Source organism: Python bivittatus, unplaced genomic scaffold, assembly GCF_059951505.1.
Source record: "Python bivittatus isolate LINGU-HERP-01145 unplaced genomic scaffold, Pbiv_v1 ctg000350_np1212, whole genome shotgun sequence".
NCBI lineage: Eukaryota > Metazoa > Chordata > Lepidosauria > Squamata > Pythonidae > Python > Python bivittatus.
Genome location: NW_028277074.1, coordinates 31,771,097 through 31,788,660, shown reverse-complemented (window position 1 = coordinate 31,788,660; position 17,564 = coordinate 31,771,097). Strand labels below are relative to the sequence as shown.

General features: G+C 38.8%; 1 protein-coding gene and 1 long non-coding RNA gene across 4 annotated transcripts in view; one reads left to right on the top strand and one right to left on the bottom strand.

Moving 5' to 3' along the window:
• Positions 1-2,405: 2,405 nt before the first annotated feature.
• The window catches only part of MBTPS2 (membrane bound transcription factor peptidase, site 2), a 24,792-nt gene continuing 9,633 nt past the window's right edge, over positions 2,406-17,564 (top strand). The window contains exons 1-8 of the mRNA XM_007438139.4: positions 2,406-2,612; positions 4,448-4,596; positions 4,898-5,036; positions 7,545-7,648; positions 10,201-10,328; positions 13,367-13,485; positions 14,930-15,110; positions 16,565-16,659. Of these exons, the coding sequence (XP_007438201.1) occupies positions 2,538-2,612; positions 4,448-4,596; positions 4,898-5,036; positions 7,545-7,648; positions 10,201-10,328; positions 13,367-13,485; positions 14,930-15,110; positions 16,565-16,659 (990 nt within the window). The 5' untranslated portion in view covers positions 2,406-2,537. The remainder of the gene's footprint in view (positions 2,613-4,447; positions 4,597-4,897; positions 5,037-7,544; positions 7,649-10,200; positions 10,329-13,366; positions 13,486-14,929; positions 15,111-16,564; positions 16,660-17,564) is intronic.
• LOC112541869 (uncharacterized) overlaps positions 15,093-17,564 on the bottom strand; it is a 22,775-nt gene continuing 20,303 nt past the window's right edge. For all 3 annotated transcript variants that reach the window (XR_015796822.1, XR_015796823.1, XR_003085817.2), the window contains exon 3: positions 15,093-15,616. This is a non-coding gene — a long non-coding RNA (uncharacterized LOC112541869). The remainder of the gene's footprint in view (positions 15,617-17,564) is intronic.

Sequence of the window (17,564 nt, the reverse complement as noted above, 5' to 3'; positions counted from 1 at the left end):
ACCCTTGATTTGTTATTGTCCCAATCAGTCAGTGATGTATGGACATGGGAAAAAAATCTACTTTAATTGACATGGCAAAATAAAGAAATGTGAACTAGTTGAAAAAGAGTCAACAGGTCTGGCCCTTCCACCAAAATGAAGTTTTGCATAATAGATTAAGAGCTCCTTTAAAATCAGGCTATGCTTCTGTTATGGCTAGGGTAAATCGAACTAAGAGCTCTTTTCCGTGTTGCCTGTCCTTGGCTTAGGATGCTCCTACAGTTGCAGCAAATTCAGGCATCAGCCTGGATTTCACATGTATGTATACCATCCCATCTGAAGTGTAGCTGTTTTTCCTGGAGTTATTCTAGGGGCAAAGCATAAATGGAATGAAGGCTGTATTACAGGTCCCCTTTTGTAGTTCTAGGATTCTTCCCTTAAGAAACAGGAAATCCAGCAAGACTGAAATCCCATACCTCCCTCAGCTTAAATTCACGATAGGCATAAATTCCACAGGTACAGATGATAAACATTTACTATATATGTATCAGACTTGTACATTTATTTTTAAGCAAACTATGGTGGGTGGGGGGTAGGCGGAATCAAGAAAGAACAATGTGGATTCTAACTGTAACATAAAAGGCTATATCAATATCTGACATAAACTTTATAGCTATTCTTCTACTTTAGAATTTGCCATATAACACCATGGAAGATATGGCCCTTAATTTTCCCACTTTAAAGAAAATGAAAAGACTATGAAAGGCTTATTCTTGGTTGCGTTTATTTATAACGGGACCAGAATTTCCATCACTAAGCGATACGGTTGTAGAGTGCGACAGCATTGCTTAGCGACAGCAATTCCTGCAGTCCCGGTTGCCGTTGTTAACTGAATTCCAAAGTCATTAGGCGAGGCAATTTCCTGCTGGCTTCCCAAACTAAAGTCAGTGAGGAAGCCAGCAGGAAGCTGCAAGTCCCAGGCCTGCAGGCAGGTAAGTGACTGCTGCCAGGTAGAGGAGGGAGAGAGAGGGTGGGCAGTGGTGTGGGGGAGGATAAAGGAGGTTGCACGGGTGTGCGCAAGAGGTGCTGTATGAGTTGGGGATGGTGCATGGGGTGCAGCACAGCTCAAGTGTGCAAGAGTTCCAGTATAGAACAGGGAGGGTGCGCAGAGGTGCATGAGTGGCCAGCATGGCACAAGTGCAGAAGGGCTGGGAGAGGATGTGTGGGTGGGGGAGACTTACCCCAGTGACTTGCGATCTTCCCAGCTGGCTTCCCCTTTGGCTTTCTGGGAAAGCCAGCATGGAAGGCTGCAAATGGCCATCATGTGATCACAGGGCACTTGGCAACTGGTGGTAAGTGCAAATGGCCAAGCATCCAGATGTCATGATCATGTGACCATGGGGGTGCTGGGGTGGCTACAACTATGAGGACCGGTCTTAAGTCTCCTTTTTCAGCACCGTGTAACTTTGGTTTTCTTGGCAATGTTTTTGGAAGTGGTTTGCCATTGCCTGCTTCCTAGCCCTGGGAGAGAATGACTATCCCAAAGTCACCCAGCTGACTTTGTGCCTAACGGGAGACTAGAACTCACACTCTCCTGGTTTCTAGCCTCGTGCCTTAACCACTGCACCAGCTGGATCTATTTATATATAAGCAGAATATTTACGTATATTTATATATACGCAGAATAAAAAAAATGAACAATCACTTTAGGAACAGGTATAACCAACCATTAAAATGCATCTTGCTTAGGACACATGATTACATCTCCCCGGCACTTCAGTGATTCCTGCCCTACAGCAGATCGTTCTAAGAACCTCGCTGAGAATCGGAAAGGCTTCCAAGGAACTTTGAAAAACCGGCGTTCCTACTGTTTCAACACACGCGCACACTCTGTTGGGGATTTCGGGTTTCCGCTGGAACTCTTACGCTCTAATAAATTTGCTTTCATCGTGCCACGAGGATCTTTGCTTGTGATACAGCAAACTAACACAGCCTGGAACCTATCTGTACGTTTTCGCGGCGGGGAGGAGGGCTTCAAACCTTCCAGCTGTCTGCCCCCCCCCCCCCCGCCGCTACACTTCTATGCCATTAAATGCCTAGATAGAAATTAAGCAGGTAAGCTTTTTGTTCCCAACCCTGCCATTCCCCGCTTATTGAAACGGTAGGGAGAATTAAAAAGCACTCTCGGGAACAATGAAAACCCAGGCGCGTGAGTAGGTGGAAAAGAGATGTTTTCAGACTTTTTAAACAGACAACTGCTACTTGAACAAAATGTAAACAATAAAGACTTCCGTTATTCTTCACGCAATATGTTAATTCGCCAGTGTCTCCGTTTAGAGGAAGCAGTCTGTCAACGGCAAAACGGAACCTGAAGTCAATGCCAAGAACCAAAACGCTCAGCACGCTAAGTTTCTCCCGGTGCTCTTTCCGGAAGTCTCCTTCTCAGCAGATGCGGTTGGCTCGCCCTAGTTCCGAGGGACATTTTGTTCCGGACTGTAAACTGTAAATCTCCGGCTTGGGCTCTGCGGCCGCTTTTGTTTCGCTTTGCCGCCGCCGCCATGATTCCCATGCCCATGGTGGTCTGCGTGCTGGGGGGCTGGTGCGCCGTATACATAGCCGACACGGTACTGAAGGTAAGACGGGAGCCTTTTCCCTTCTTAGGCCCTTGAATGGAAATCATTCTCTGCGGGCGACGCCTCGCTTAAGCCTGCAGAGGAGCAGCGGCCACGTGCTTCCCCCCCGCGGCTTTGCCAAATGCTCGCTCGGGCTCTGCTTACGTGCCTCGTCTGCAGGGGGCGCGTAACGCAGGACCTGCTCGCTATTTTCAAGACGGAATGACTCGGTTCATTTTCCCAACAGTTGCTGACGCTCCGCCCCTCCAGCCTCCCAAGTTTTTACTCCATATTTTAAGAGTTGCAGAGTAGGACAGAAACCCGATAGGTGCCCATGTTGGCCACTTGTCTGTCCTACGTGCTTTTAAGGCGCGGGAGCGAGCCAGAAATAAGGCTGGTAACCTGCCTCAGCCGCCCAATGGAAAAAGGAGAAATGCCGTACAGGGCTGCTTTTCTGCACGCCGCCTTCTGGGTGCGGAAGCCTCTTTCGTGCATCGTTAACATACGTAGCCCTAGAGGTTTTTTTTTAATGCGTAATATGACGTTAGGCTGGGAGAAGGCAGCCAAGAACTAAGAGCGCCCTCTGGCTCTCTGCTGGGATCTAGTGGTCGCCCGGATTTTTGCGGCCTCTTAAGTCTGGTAGTCCGAACTGTAGCCTGTCGGCTTCCTTTCCAGTGCAGGATCGTGCACTGCGAACAGTCCTTGGAAGGGGAGGATTCCAGTCCTTGGAAGGCTTATCGGTCATGTCAGAAAGAAGTCAATTTCCTGATTGTTTTCAAATACTGTATCTCTATGGCCTTCTTAAAGGAATCAGATTGTACTGAATTGAGAAGCCTTCATTTTTATGTACGGGGCTATTAAGATTTTGAACCATCCACAGATTGATGTTCAGAGGGAATTAGGCACATGTTTTCAGTTTGGAGGAGCATACATTGCAGTAACAGTGACGTCCCCCAAGCCTTGCAAATCCCAAATTCTGTTGTCTGGTTCTTTTTGCCTTCTCTTTGATTTTGTTTTAAAATGAAGTTAAGCATGTGCAGTTTCACTTCAGATACTCATTCATCTCAGTAAACACATTGGTTCATTGTTTTCCCTTTCGTTGCTATTACAGGCATCAGCTACTGCAAATTTTTCCAAAATAGCAAGTCTTTTCCAGCTGTTTGATGTGTATTCCAGAAAAAAAATGTTGATAAACAATGCCCTGCTGATGATTTACATCTAATCCAAAGAACAGCTGAAAATAGTAAAAATACAGCAGAGGTTGAACAAGAACAAGACATAGTCGATCCAGAGTCTGGCTGTCCAGAGTGGAATCGTGATTACCAGGATGCTCACAGACATTCTGTTGATGCTTGGCAAGCTCTTGCCCCTCCTGGCATTTTACATGTAAACACGATTGGAAAGCTGGCATATTGCAAACCAAATACTAGCTTTCAGCATCATCTCCATTTCCTAGAATGTCTGTGGACTCCATATGGACCCATACATTTTTTAAGGAAATAAAAATGATGGGTGGCTTGGCTCAGTGCTTAGTTGAGATGAGTGCCTACCTCTCAGGAACAGGATAAACATAAGCAGGGGCAGAGGAACAAGAGAAAGAGGCAGATCATACTCTGGTATATCAGTGTTTTGAATATAGATAAGGCAGCCATTTTGTGCATGAACAATTTGCTCTTAATAGCCATTTTGTCAGAATGTCCTTCAGCATGTTCTCAATGTACCAGAAGTTGCCTTGCTAGCCCCCATTAGTTAGGAACCCATTTTCCAGAAATAAAAGAAAACATGAGATGTTTGCACAATTATACTTCTAATATGCAGACTTCTTGAGTTCCTTTTTGGTTATATTTCTCTTACAGTCATCTTCTTCTCTGAAAGAGTCTTACGAGGAATGGCTTGTATCCTATGGACTGACAGTCTCTCCATTCCATATGCGATGGCAGACGGCTTTTTTCAACCGCCTATTCTACAACTGGGGAAGATGGAAGCCCAGATTTCTTTATCTCTGGTATTGTTTCAGAAATACCATTCAGGCGTATATGAGAGAATTACTGGAAATTCTTTTATATCCTGCCAATCAGAGTGGCTACTCTTCTGAAACTGATTGCTTACATGGTATTGTACAGCTAAATAGAATGCCCTTTTGTTTTAGTCTTGAATAGCTTTTTTTTGTATAATGAATGCATGTTTCTGGTGTAGGGAACTTGGAGCCATTAAGTAGTTATCTTCATAGATGGTGAATTTGCCATATGTGCTTGCCAAGTTAGAGATGATGTTAACTTATAACAATATTTACATGTTTGCTTCAGGTTTAACATAGGGATGGTTTTTGGAATAGCAGCTATGTTTGGTTCTGTGGTTCTGCTTGGGAAGACACTGATGCAGACTCTGTCACAGATGCTAACTGAAAGTCCTGCAAGTCAAAATGATCAAATGCTGCAGGTTGTGGTGAGTTTTATTTCTATATTTATAATCTAAGCAGTGAAATAAAACATAAAATCAGTATCTTACAAAAAGTCATTCAAATCTGCTATGGCCGTGTCTTTTAGTATTTATTTTTATATCGTATTGGAAAGATTTTGGGGGCTACTTTCCCAGAACCCAAGGTAGCCTAAAGTACCTACATGATATATGTAGAGAGAAAAAAATGTCCAGGAAAAAGGAAGGAAAACACAGTTCCTGTATGCCTACATTTGCTGCAGGAGTACAGCTTTCAACTATACTTCAAAGTGCTGGTTTTTACTTGTAAAGCCCTATAAGGTTTGACACCTAGGTACTTATAGGACCGCCTTTTCCAAATAAAATCAGCCCATTTAATATCCTTTTCCTGGGAAAAGCTATCACTTGTTCCCCATGTTAGCCAAAACCAAGAAGCATTTTTCTGTTATGACATTGACCACAACAGATTTGCCTCCTCCCAGAAATCAGATTGTTTCTTTCTTAATGGTGTTCCAGAGAATGTTAAGAATGAAGCTTTTCCAAAAGGCTTTTAATGTGCAAATTGTCGCCTTTTTTTTTTTTTTACTATTGTTTTATTTTCGTTTTACTGTGTTTTTAATGCTTTGATGTCAAATATAATTATATTTTATTAGAATATTTTTATTTTTTTCTGTTTTAATGTATTGCCATTGTCATCTTATAAATACAAGTAAACAGAATGAGAGCCAGTATGATATAATGGATAAAATGATAGATACTTATTTTTTTTTTTATTTATTTATTTATTTATTTATTTATTTATTTATTAAATTTGTATGCTGCCCATCTCCCCCAACGGGGAGGTCTGAATTACATCACTGCATGATCCTTGGTTCCCTAATTTGAATAAAGTGAGAAAATCTTCATTTAAGTTTCCCTGCACACCTGGAAAAAGGAATGGTATATAAATCAAAACAGAAAGCCTCAAGGTATCCAACAAAATGCCAACTTGGTTGTAGAAAGTATTCTAATAACTTATGCAAAGCACTTCAATCAGTTCTACAGATAAATCTTTAGGTGTTTCAGGCTTAGAAATTTCTGTTGCTCAGTGCTATATACATTTCTTAGGCATTGGTGATACAGTATACGAATGGCTTTAAAGAAAAACCCAGCCAACTTCTTTCAAAATTAGAAAGAATTTTCTAATTTCTTTTAATGGTCACTTGAAAGTTTCTACCAGTGTTCTAACTGGTAGAACCAGTACCAATGGCTGATTTCAAGCTTGAGTACAAACACATGCTCCAAGGGAAGAGACAACAATGTCAGTCTTACTAGATTGCAAGGTCTAGAGAAAAATTATGAGGTCTTTTGAAATGACATTTCCAGTGTTATCAGTGGTATTTCATGAAGAATTAGTTTCTGCTTGTGGTGGTTGACTTTTGAATTGTTAGTTACCAAGAAAATGTATAACTCAAGTAGCAACTTTCAGAACTGCATTGTTCTGAGAAATGCACAGAAAAGGCTAGTTTCAGTTCCTGTAATTCCATCATTAGATTCAGCAAAGACAGTTGTAAGTTTAGTTTTATTGTTTTCAGGCCAAAGTTTTAGTTTTTCTGCTGAAATCAGATTGGATTTCTTTTGGGCTTGATGCGATACAATTGTAATCCAAGCTTGGCTTTGAATATAACATTAAATACAATTATATTTGTATTTATAAATGAGAGCATGTTCAATCAAGTATGCCATGTAAACACATCATCAGATAATATTTATGGAGAGGTGAGTAAACTCTTTCCCTCCTTGTGTTGTATTTTTTATTAACATGCTCTTAATGTTTTATTTGCAATAGCAATCAAATAACATCAAGACAAAAATTGTATCAACAGTAGCAGATTAAAATTGAAATATATTCCTCTTACATATTTTCTGTTCATTCGATCTACAAACAATCTCATTCCATCTGTAAATAGCTATCTAAAACAGCTATATTGAGTGCAGTGGACTGAATAGCACTTTCTTTGATTGATTTTGTACCATCAAGTAGTGTCAGCTGCTAGCAACCACATAGATTTTCTCCAGGATGAAGCACTTTCTTTAGGATATCTTAAATAGACTTTTCCAGTGTGGTGCCCTGTGTGTGTTCTGGCTGGCTATACATGAGGATTGGCAGTGCTGGCTTTGGCTGAGCTATAGCTGAAAACTTGTGGAGGGCACAAAAGTTGGAAAAGTCTGATTTAGGCTATTTTGCTTTCCATTTTAAGGAGCTATTTTGAAATAAAATGAGATATGTTACTGCCTGTCTCTCCGCTGGCGCTTGTGATTTGGAGGTAGGAGTTCTTCAGCTAGGATCATATCTAAACATGATGGGATTATGTCTGATTATAATTTTTGTATCTTAATTTTTTCATGGAAATGACTTCCTCATAAGAGCATTGGCAAATCTGTAGTGGTTTCTAGGGCAGCTGTGTTAACAGAATGCAGAAAGACCAATCACTGCATCTCTTGCTGCCCTGCATCTTGTTGTGTCTTTGGAAACAGGTGCCTGGTGTAAACCTTCCCATCAGCCAGCTGTCCTATTTCTTCACAGCAATCCTCATCAGTGGTGTTATACATGAAGTTGGCCATGGAGTGGCAGCTATTAGGTAATGCAATCCACTTTTTGATTTTGTAACAAGAAAAAAAATCATATGCTAGAAACTTTAATTTCTATGGTTTCTTAGTTTTTGTCATGTTTACCTATATGAAAGTATATGGGCTTCCAAAGAGCAAGCAAGAAAATGAATTCTCAAAAACAAAGCAAAACAAGAAGGAGATAAAATGATAGAGAATCTTGGGGTGGCTTTCCACTCCAAAGAAACTGGAGCATACTTCATGAGTATGGGTACACCTGGCCTCGAGATCAACAACTGCTATTAAGTGCTTCTTCTTCGCTAAAGGTGGACAGTTCCAGCTGTATTAAAACTTTGAGGTCAGGTTTTTGGTCCAAATTCCATATGGCATGCAGGTGGGCATTTATGCCAAGAAGGAAACACTGCAGTTGATGCAAATGAAATTCTTGAGTTATACCTGGTGCCTCTAACAGGAAAACAAATGCCCAGGTTAGTTTGAAAATAGAAATGCCTCAAATCCGGATGTGAGTTTGGAGGTTGATGGCTAATTATTGGCTGAAAACTCAGTTTTTTCCAGTAGGTTTGCCATCTTTAGTTTTTGCTGATGACTTCCCCTCAGACTGGAAATTGGTGTAGAGCAGAAGCTTGCATCATATAGACTTTTGGCACCATTTTTAATATAGTTGGGATACAATCAGGCTAAGCAAACACTTATCCAAATAATGAATGATATGGAACATTGGGTTGAGGTAAATAAGTTTGTCCCAAAATAGTAGAATTTTGGTTGCTAAGGATATATGGGGACCAGCAAACTGTTTACTTATCTTTCCTAAGCTGATAAAACCATTCTTTCAGCTTGAACCTAAAATCCAGCCGTCTGCGTTACTGAAAGACAGATATGCTAAAATTCCCCTATTCGAGCATACCTGCTCACATGGTGCTAATGAGATAGAAACAATCAGCCACATATTAATACACTGTAAATTTTTCAAGAATATTTGGACCAATTTTATTTTACCCCTATTACACAAACATGTTGGAAGATTACATAAGCAGCGTGTGAAGTTCCTTTTAGAAGATTTGAGACCCTCCATCATTCAATCAGTAGCTACATTTTGTGTTGCCACAATGGAAATATGACAAAGGCTGGTGAGGGGATAATTTTATTTACTTTCTATTCTTCAGTTTCATTGTGCTGTGGTTTAAAATAGATTAAAGCTATATTGTTAAAATACTATCTTTTTAGGTTTTAGGAAATGTTTTTTATTGATTTTACTTGTATTGTGCTCTGGTCTTATAGACTACTGCTAAAAATATTACACTCTTGAGAATTACTTTGCTCTTAGAGTTACACTTTTAGTGTCATAATATACTCTTACACTACTCTCCAGCATGAGATGTTTTGGGGCTAGGGTGGTATCTTTGTAATTTTTCTTTGTTTGTCTTTTTGTTTACTTTTTCCTGGTCACTGATCAAATAAAGATTACTTGGAAAAAAACCCCTAATTTTTGATTCATATAGTTATGCTCACAGTTACATATTGTTCACATTACATGTTGCTGCATCGCTTACTCCCTTGTCAATTAGTACTTTGGTGTCTCTAATATATCTAACAACTAGGTCGCTTTCAGAATTTGGCATATTGAGGTTCTTCTTGTTGTTTGTACACTGTTTATTAAACATGGCTGTTCTTATACCCTTAGTGCAAACACTAGTTTTGATCAAATGTTACCCCATTATTTTTCATAATATTTGTATAATCTGTGAAAAGCTGTAGCAGCAGTTCAATTAGTAGTGTTCTGGTAAGCCTTTAAATTTTATCAAGACCTCTATTTGGAGACAAATTGGAGAGAAGACCGGCTCTTGTATGGGAAAAGCATGATGAAAGTGAGAACAGATAGGGTGAAGAATTGCCTTCTGGACCCACCAGTACAAGCCAGCTTCAGTTGATTGCCATGATAAGACAGGGTGTCTGATAAAGAAGAATTTGACCGGAAATTCTTTTCTAACAGCTACTTCACTATAAACAGAACCCTCATTGTCCTCCTTCAATCATCTTTTAATTCCCAGTTTTCTGTCTGCTTCCATAGCTTAAACTGCTTATTTTCCCTTCATTGCACAGATCTGGTGTAGGGTGGTGGTCAGAGACTGACTAACAAATCAAGAAGGCCTTTGCTCAGATCCTCAAACCTAAGCAAATCATAGTCTCTAGCCATGCCTCTTCTGAAGGGTAATAATTCTGCCTGCAGATTATGGTAAAGATTATAGTCAGATAATTGACATGAAGCACACTGAATATTTGAAATGAAATAACATTAAGTGCTACACAAAATGTGCTTGTTATAATTATTATTCACAAGATGGGCAGTGACAAATTTGATAAATAAAATAAAATAAAAAATAAATTATTCTTTTGTTTATTCTGAAGTACATTCCTCTTAAATTAATGCTAATTCATCTATATAACAATACAGTAGTAGGCAGTATAGAAAGTAAAATTCCATGCAGATACAATGAAGCATGCTTTATTGTTCAGTTATAAATAATTGATTCAGTCTTGAAAAATATTTTCTATTGTTTTTTAGAGAGCAAGTTCGGTTTAATGGCTTTGGAATTTTTATATTTATTGTCTATCCCGGAGCATTTGTTGACCTATTCACTACCCACTTACAACTAATTTCTCCCATTCAGCAGTTAAGAATATTTTGTGCAGGTAAGTAAATTGTGATTACTATTGCAACATAAATTACATTGTACCTGAAAGCATTGGGATTGGTAGACATAATGAGCATATCCTGTGAATTCTGTAGGGCTAATCAGGTTTTTAAATAATAATAAACATACTTAACATTTCTTAAGTATGTTTTCATAATTTTTTGTTATAACATAACAAATGCTTGGGCTGTGTATGTTATTGCCATTCAGATGTTTTTGGTAAATTAGATTCTCTTTTAGTTTTAGAGGTATATTACTTACTCAGTGAGAGCGATTAGCCGTTTTTAACTAAGAATTGTTCCAAAGTGTCAATTTCTCACAAGAATTAAGATGGAATTTTAACTTATTTCTAATTAAGCCCCAAATAAAGCTCATGCCTTTGATGACCATGACAGCTGTTGTATGCTCTTCATATCCAGCGTGAGACTGATTCCTATTACAGACTGCAGGATTTATATATAGCAAAATTTGATGCTGTACATATGAAGTTCCAAGTACTGTTTCAAAATAAGAAAATGGAGTCCAGGTGTTCCTAACTATTCCAACGATCTGTTGAGGATATTAGGAAAGAGATCCTTGAGTTTCTTGGATACATAGATCTCTGGATTAGGCTGTGTCTTCTTTCCTGCACTTTTATAGAGTTAATTTTTAATCATTAATACTTTCAGATAATATTAAAAATCAACTCTGGAGGAGTATAAGTTTCATATATTACGTGACAACCCACGACCCATTGGATTATCGTTTCAGAGATACTTCCTTACCTAAACAGAAGAACAGAATGACCAAGAACAAAAAAGCAGTGGGAGTGTGAGCGACTTATGACTTGCTGCCAGCTTCCCCATTGATTTTCCTTGTGGGAACCTGGCAGGGAGCATCAGAAAATTCCCTCCCTCCCTCCCCTTCCTTTCCACATGTAATACAGGCTTGTGCCATTTGCCTTACCCTCAGGAGAGCCTCAGTGAAGCCTCCTCTTCCTCGGTTGACCTGTGGAACTGCCTGGCACTGTGCTGGGGGAAGTTAGAGCAAAGGGAGATGCAAACTGTGAGAAAAACTGCACCATTCCCCCATTCCGTCGACCACTGGTGCCCCCCCAGCCAGCCCTATCTTGCCAGTAGGCATCCAAGTCGCTCCTTCATCCTTCCTCCATGCCCACAGCCATTAAGAGATTTCATATTTCGGCCTTGTTTCCAAAGTAGCCAATCGCTGCTCACTAGTCCTGCCTTGCTACCAGCCAATTGGGCACAGGAGACAGAGGGTGGTGTGAAAGAGGTCGGGGATATGCCCATGATGATCACGTGACCCTGGGTGACTGCGGTGGCACAGCAATGCAGCAGTGCTGAAGTGGCCACAAATTTCCATCCCACTGGAGTAATGAGTCCTGGATTTTGGACGCATTCTATAAGTTAGCCCCTTGAGGTACCCCATGACGCACTGTTTCGCACAGTTGAAGGTTACAGACACAAGAGTTTTGGTAGTATATAGATAGATGGGCAATAACTGAGTGTATTGTTCTTTGTATACACAATGCTTTGGTCATTGTTCCTTTGCATTTACCCATGTCTTGGCAGTAGAAGAGAGTAATAGCAGGAGTTGGTTGGGGGGGGGGAAAGGAGGAACTATGTAGATCACAATCTCTCCTGCTAATTGAGGCTGACCGTTTGACAACATTGTTGGGAAGAATGTTGGGAAAATAAAACACTTCAGTCATTCATTTAATTTAGCCCTTGTAAATACTTCACTTCTGAATAAGGAGGATTAGTATCCTGGCTGAATTTATGCACCAATTTAGTTTAAGACAGATGTGATTTAAAGTGCTCCAAGGGTAAGTTTTTTATTACAAAGCTAGTAATGAAAGGTAAACATATTCTTAGCTGCATAGTTATAGACAGGCTAGCTTGTTCTATATTCTTCCTAGCTACTCAGAGTTTTGGGGAAGTTCCAAGAAGTGAGAATCATGATCAATGTATAAATTAATAAAACCACATAATTCACAGCAAAGAGATTTGAAGAGGAGATAGCTAAACAAAACTATGCTTCAGCAAGGGTTAAGCGGGGTCAGTCCTAATTGGCATTTGGATGGGAGACTAGCAGGCAATCCCAGGGCTGGAAGTTCAGCTGGAAGTCAAAAACTTTTCCTAGAAGAAGGCAACAGTCAACCACCTCCATATTGTTGTCCACATAGATGTGTACATAAGTCACCAGGAGTCATGCTCGCTTGGCAGGAGCTTTCTCTTTTTAACCAAAATGATAACCACATACCACACTAATAATAGTGAATAATTTTCCTATTATGTTGCTCTTTAAGACTTAGCAACTTGTGAATGTTGAGAGCATTTTGCATATAAAAATATTTATTTCATTTAAGAACAACCTTGGGGCCAGCTTTATTTTATTTTATTTTCAAATTCCATTTGTGTACTAATATAAAAGGAGCAGCTCAAGCTATGAACTGAATTTTCCAGCTCACATTCTTGGCTATAATAGTAAATAACTGCCAGTGGGATTTAATTCCAAATATCAGATTATATTAAATGGATTGTAGTTGAACGTATATTTATAATATCCAGAATAAAGGAAGCATAACTTTATTGTTATTCCTCAATATTCATTTTTAAAAAGTATGTTCTGAATTACTTTTCCTGGATCACTCAGATTGTTCTATTTCGTATTCATTCAGAAACACTTCTCAGGATAGTTCATCATTTTTATTATTGTCATAGCTGTGTTCATCCTTTGTGTTGAAGGTCGGAGTAATTCCCAGTCATGTTTTTATGACTGTCCTATGCATTTTTTAAATCAAGGGCTCTGTTATCGTTATCTCGAAGTATTCACAGGTATCGTTCTTGTTACATTTAAACACTTCATTTTCAAAATCTTAATATTAGCTTCAGTCCTGAAGCAGAATTTATGAGATTTATATTACGTAAGTTGCTATTGTAGTGAAATTAAAACATTAGTTCTACATATTAAGATTCTATTTAGCCTATTCTTGTATGGGTAGACATTAAGTGTTTCGTTTTTCTGCTTTTGCAGGTGTCTGGCATAACTTTGTGCTTGGTGTTGGAAGTCTTGTAGTTCTCTTCTTCCTGCCTGCTATTCTTTACCCATTTTATTACACTGGTGCAGGGGCACTTGTTACTGAAGTCACTCAGGTAACAGTATTACACATTCAGCTCTTTGGAAGAATAGTTTGTCATCTGTACAGTCGAACATAGGGTTGCCTTTTTTCTTTTCTAAAAGTGCTGATGACATATATTGGGAGATTTCTTCTTCAGAAATTATGGCCATAGAACTCCTGATGCTCAGTGCAATTCTGTTTCTATCTTATGTGATTACCGTATTTTTCCGACAATAAGACGCCCCCATGTACAAGACAACCCCCACTTTTCCAACCCAAAATTAAGAAATTAATATTTTAAAGATAGTGCAGAACACATTTTTATTTAGTAATCAGTTAACATTTACCTGATACACTCGGTGGGAGGAGGTCCAAACCGTCTCTCTGCAGCTCTATTTCCAGGCTCTTTTGCATAACTGATTATATTCAAGCACGAGTGAAACTGCTGATAGCTTGTCTCTGCAAACAGCCTTCCTCTAATTGGTTTGTTCAGCATCAGCTGCCGTCAGTTACATCAGGCTCGTGATTGGAGGAAGTCTGTTTGGGAGACAAGCTATTTCACTCGTGAATGGAGGCTAGCAATAGGAGGAAGCCTCTCTGCAGAAACAAAGTATGGGCAGTTTTGCAACTGCGCGATTCTCAGCTGACTTCCTTGAATAAGACGCCCTTCAATTTTTAGGGTAAGGATTTTAGAAAAAAGTATCGTCTTATAGTCGGAAAAATACGGTAATTGTGTTGGTTTTCCACATTAGTTATTTAATTTGAAGTAATCTTTGCCTAAAATTGAGGAGGCATTCTCAACTTTGCTGTAACTTTGGAAACTCATATATGTAGGTATAATTTGTTTGCTTTTTTGCTTTAATTAAAAAAAATTAAATTTTAATTTTAATTAAATTTGCTTTTTTGATTTTTGTTCTACACTGAATACTCTTTGAAGTGGAAAAACAGGATATAAAATAAAATAACTGAAGTTCTTTTTCACATTAATTCAGTTTATTACTGCCATCGCATCTCTGTGCTAAGACTATGTATGGTATTAATAGTGATGTGTATGAAATAAATCTCAATTATATGTGATATAATGAAATATAATCAGGTCTGTGTATGAATACAACCTATTAATCAAGTTTAAGTGTAAACTCATTCTATTAAAATGGGAAAATGCTGCACATGAGAAACATTTGGTACTGAGATAATGGCATTTGCATCAGGAATACGTTATTAGTATTGAAGTGGTTATTGATACTGTTTTAGTTAATGCTGATCACTGTTTATCAGTCTGGATGGCCAGAATAATCAGAAGAAAAAGCATTGAATTTTTTCCATACCTCCCTGATTGGTTGAAAATGGAGTTTGCTTGGCTCATTCCTCTTCAGATCATGATTAAACTACTGTATATGAAAATGTGGCCAACAAAACAAAACTAGGCTGTCTTCAGTCCAGAATCTATGAACATTTTGTTCTCCTCTCTTTTTTAGGATTCTCCTGCTAATGGGCCTAGAGGCCTTTTTGTTGGTGACCTTGTCACTAGTCTGCAAGATTGCTCAGTTCATAGTGTGGAAGACTGGAATGCCTGTTTGGGAAAAATCTATCAGAAGCCACAAACAGGCTATTGCATAAAAACATCAATACTACAGCAGTTAAGCTTCCCAACTAGAGGTGCAGTTCTTTCTACATTGGGTCTAATCATACCTTTATGATATATTAAGGGTTGTTTTTACATAACTGAAGAATCACCTGCTTTACCTTTGCCAGATTTAAAAAAAATAACCATTGTTAATACACTGTCTTAAAGAATATTCTCATTTGGGAAGAGAATGCCTCTTCCAAAGCAGGGCCTAGTGTAATCATATATCAATTGTTTTGAAAACTACATGTTTTAATTTAAATGTTAAATCAATTACTAGATTGTCTACCTCTTAATCAGATGACTATTGGTTCAGAATGATTATTGGTTATCTATATAGTTGATTATAATTTGAACATATTTGCTTTGCCTGGGACGAGATGTATACTTACACTTAGCAGCTGAATTGTCAAGCTTTGTGGATTTAGTTTACTTGCTGCAGCACAATCTGTTGGCTTCACTATGGTAGTTTAAAAAGCAGTGCCTCCTTGGCAAGTGGGGAAGATGTATCTCCTTCTGTCCTCTTAACATCTACAGCCTGCTAATACAAAATAATGTTATGAGCTTGCAGGGCTATTCCTATGTTCTAGCCTCCTAGGTAGCCCCTTTCCCAGTAAGTTAATCTGTGCTTTTAGCTTCATCACCCAAACACACAGCAGCTGCCAACTGAGTATTCCTAAAGACTGCTTGCTTGAGTTGGCCAGTGTTCCTTCCAGCCAGCCAGTGGGAGATTGCCAAAAATGTAAATCAGCCAACACTTCCCCTTCCCTGCGTTTTACTTCCCAGCATTCATATTTGTGGAAAGAGAGGGAGAAAGAAAAGCAAGCTGGCCAATGCTTTGCTAGGAAACACTGTGTGGGGAAAGAATAAGCTAAGGTACCAACTGGTCATCAGTCCATGGAGGAAGAAGAGGAATCCCAAAGGGAGTGTGGGATGAAGCAGGAGTTTTCAGCAGGGGGCAGCCACTCTACCTGTAACTCCAGAGGAAGCATTATCATAACAGTTTTGCAGGGTTTCCTCTGGAGCAGAATCTGAGCTGATTAATTTGGAGGGTTTGGCTTGGCTTTCCCCACAGCACTGCCGGGACATATAAGGACAGCATAAATCTCAGAACACATCCATTATTTGTCATAGAGACTTGAAAGAAGCTCTGGAGTGTCAATGCAGCCCAAACTAGTCTGTTTTAAATGAGTCTCATGCAAATTCCTTAGTAGTCCACCCCCAGAATTGATTTTAGTATAGTCCTAGACATTATTCTTTTGAGTCAAAATATCTTTATAAAGATGAATGGGAGATAATGTCATCCTGTAGATACTGATGGCTACTTTTAGCTATTTCTGACTATCATTGGAACTGTGGCTTCTACACACACACGTACATATGCTCTGCAGGGAGTGGTGATGGTTGTTTCATGCTACATATGCAATTAGAGATCAGTGGATCTATGATATCTGAAAATATAATTATAAGTTGCATTTCTCCTCAGGCTTTAAAAGACTTGATGGCACTGTTGAATGTTGCAGCAACAATAGCCTCACAGACGTCTGCTTTTCATACAGTAATAATCTGAACAGCCACCTGGTAAGTTTTTTATATTAATAGATGAGGAAAGTACTGATCTATATATCTGGAATACTATATAACATAAGTTGTACTTGAGATATAGCTTTCATGTTTATGAATTCAGTGGTATACAAACTGCTCTTATGGCAGAATTATTGTATCTCAGAAATTGAAATAATGATGTTAAATGAATTGTCCTATCAAAAATGGATGTGCATATTTTTTGTTTGAAAACACTTTCTCGCACTTGAATGCTCTAGCTGACTTTTCTCAAATTTTAAGCTTGGCAGATATAACAGGGATGTCCCAATAAATAATATTTGATAGTAAATATAGATCAAGACTAAATTGCTTCATTGGATTTTTTAAATAAGTGTTGAAAACATTATTGCACTGAAATGGAATGTTAGTTTAAAAAAAAAACACTCTTCTTTACTTCCAATAGAGAGAATATATGTTGCTTAGGATTGAACTGTTAGGTTCTTGGTGTTTGCTGAACTTGGTTGTTTTCTTGTAGATGTTTCATTGCCAGTCTAGGTAACATCATCTATTATACAGGTTTGCCCTACCATTTTGGTAGGGTGGGCTTTTTTTCCTTGATGGTTTGTTGATTGGGATATTATTTTTTTCTTGATTATTTATCTGGTGCTGTTCCCTGCTTATCTGCGTGTTGGCTGCTAGAACAATGGCGGATGAAAAGCTGTGGACCTGTTGTCCCATGCTTTTATGGATCCTCTAAAATACACAGATATACCACTTTGCCCAATTATATAACTACTAGGGACCCCAACACACAATTTAGCCAAAGAACTCACAAAAAAAATTGGATGCCTCATAGATGGGAATGAATATCAATTCACCATTTCAGTGCCTTCAGGACCTAACTATTAAAAAAAGAGGAAATTATGGTTTTGTTTGGTCTT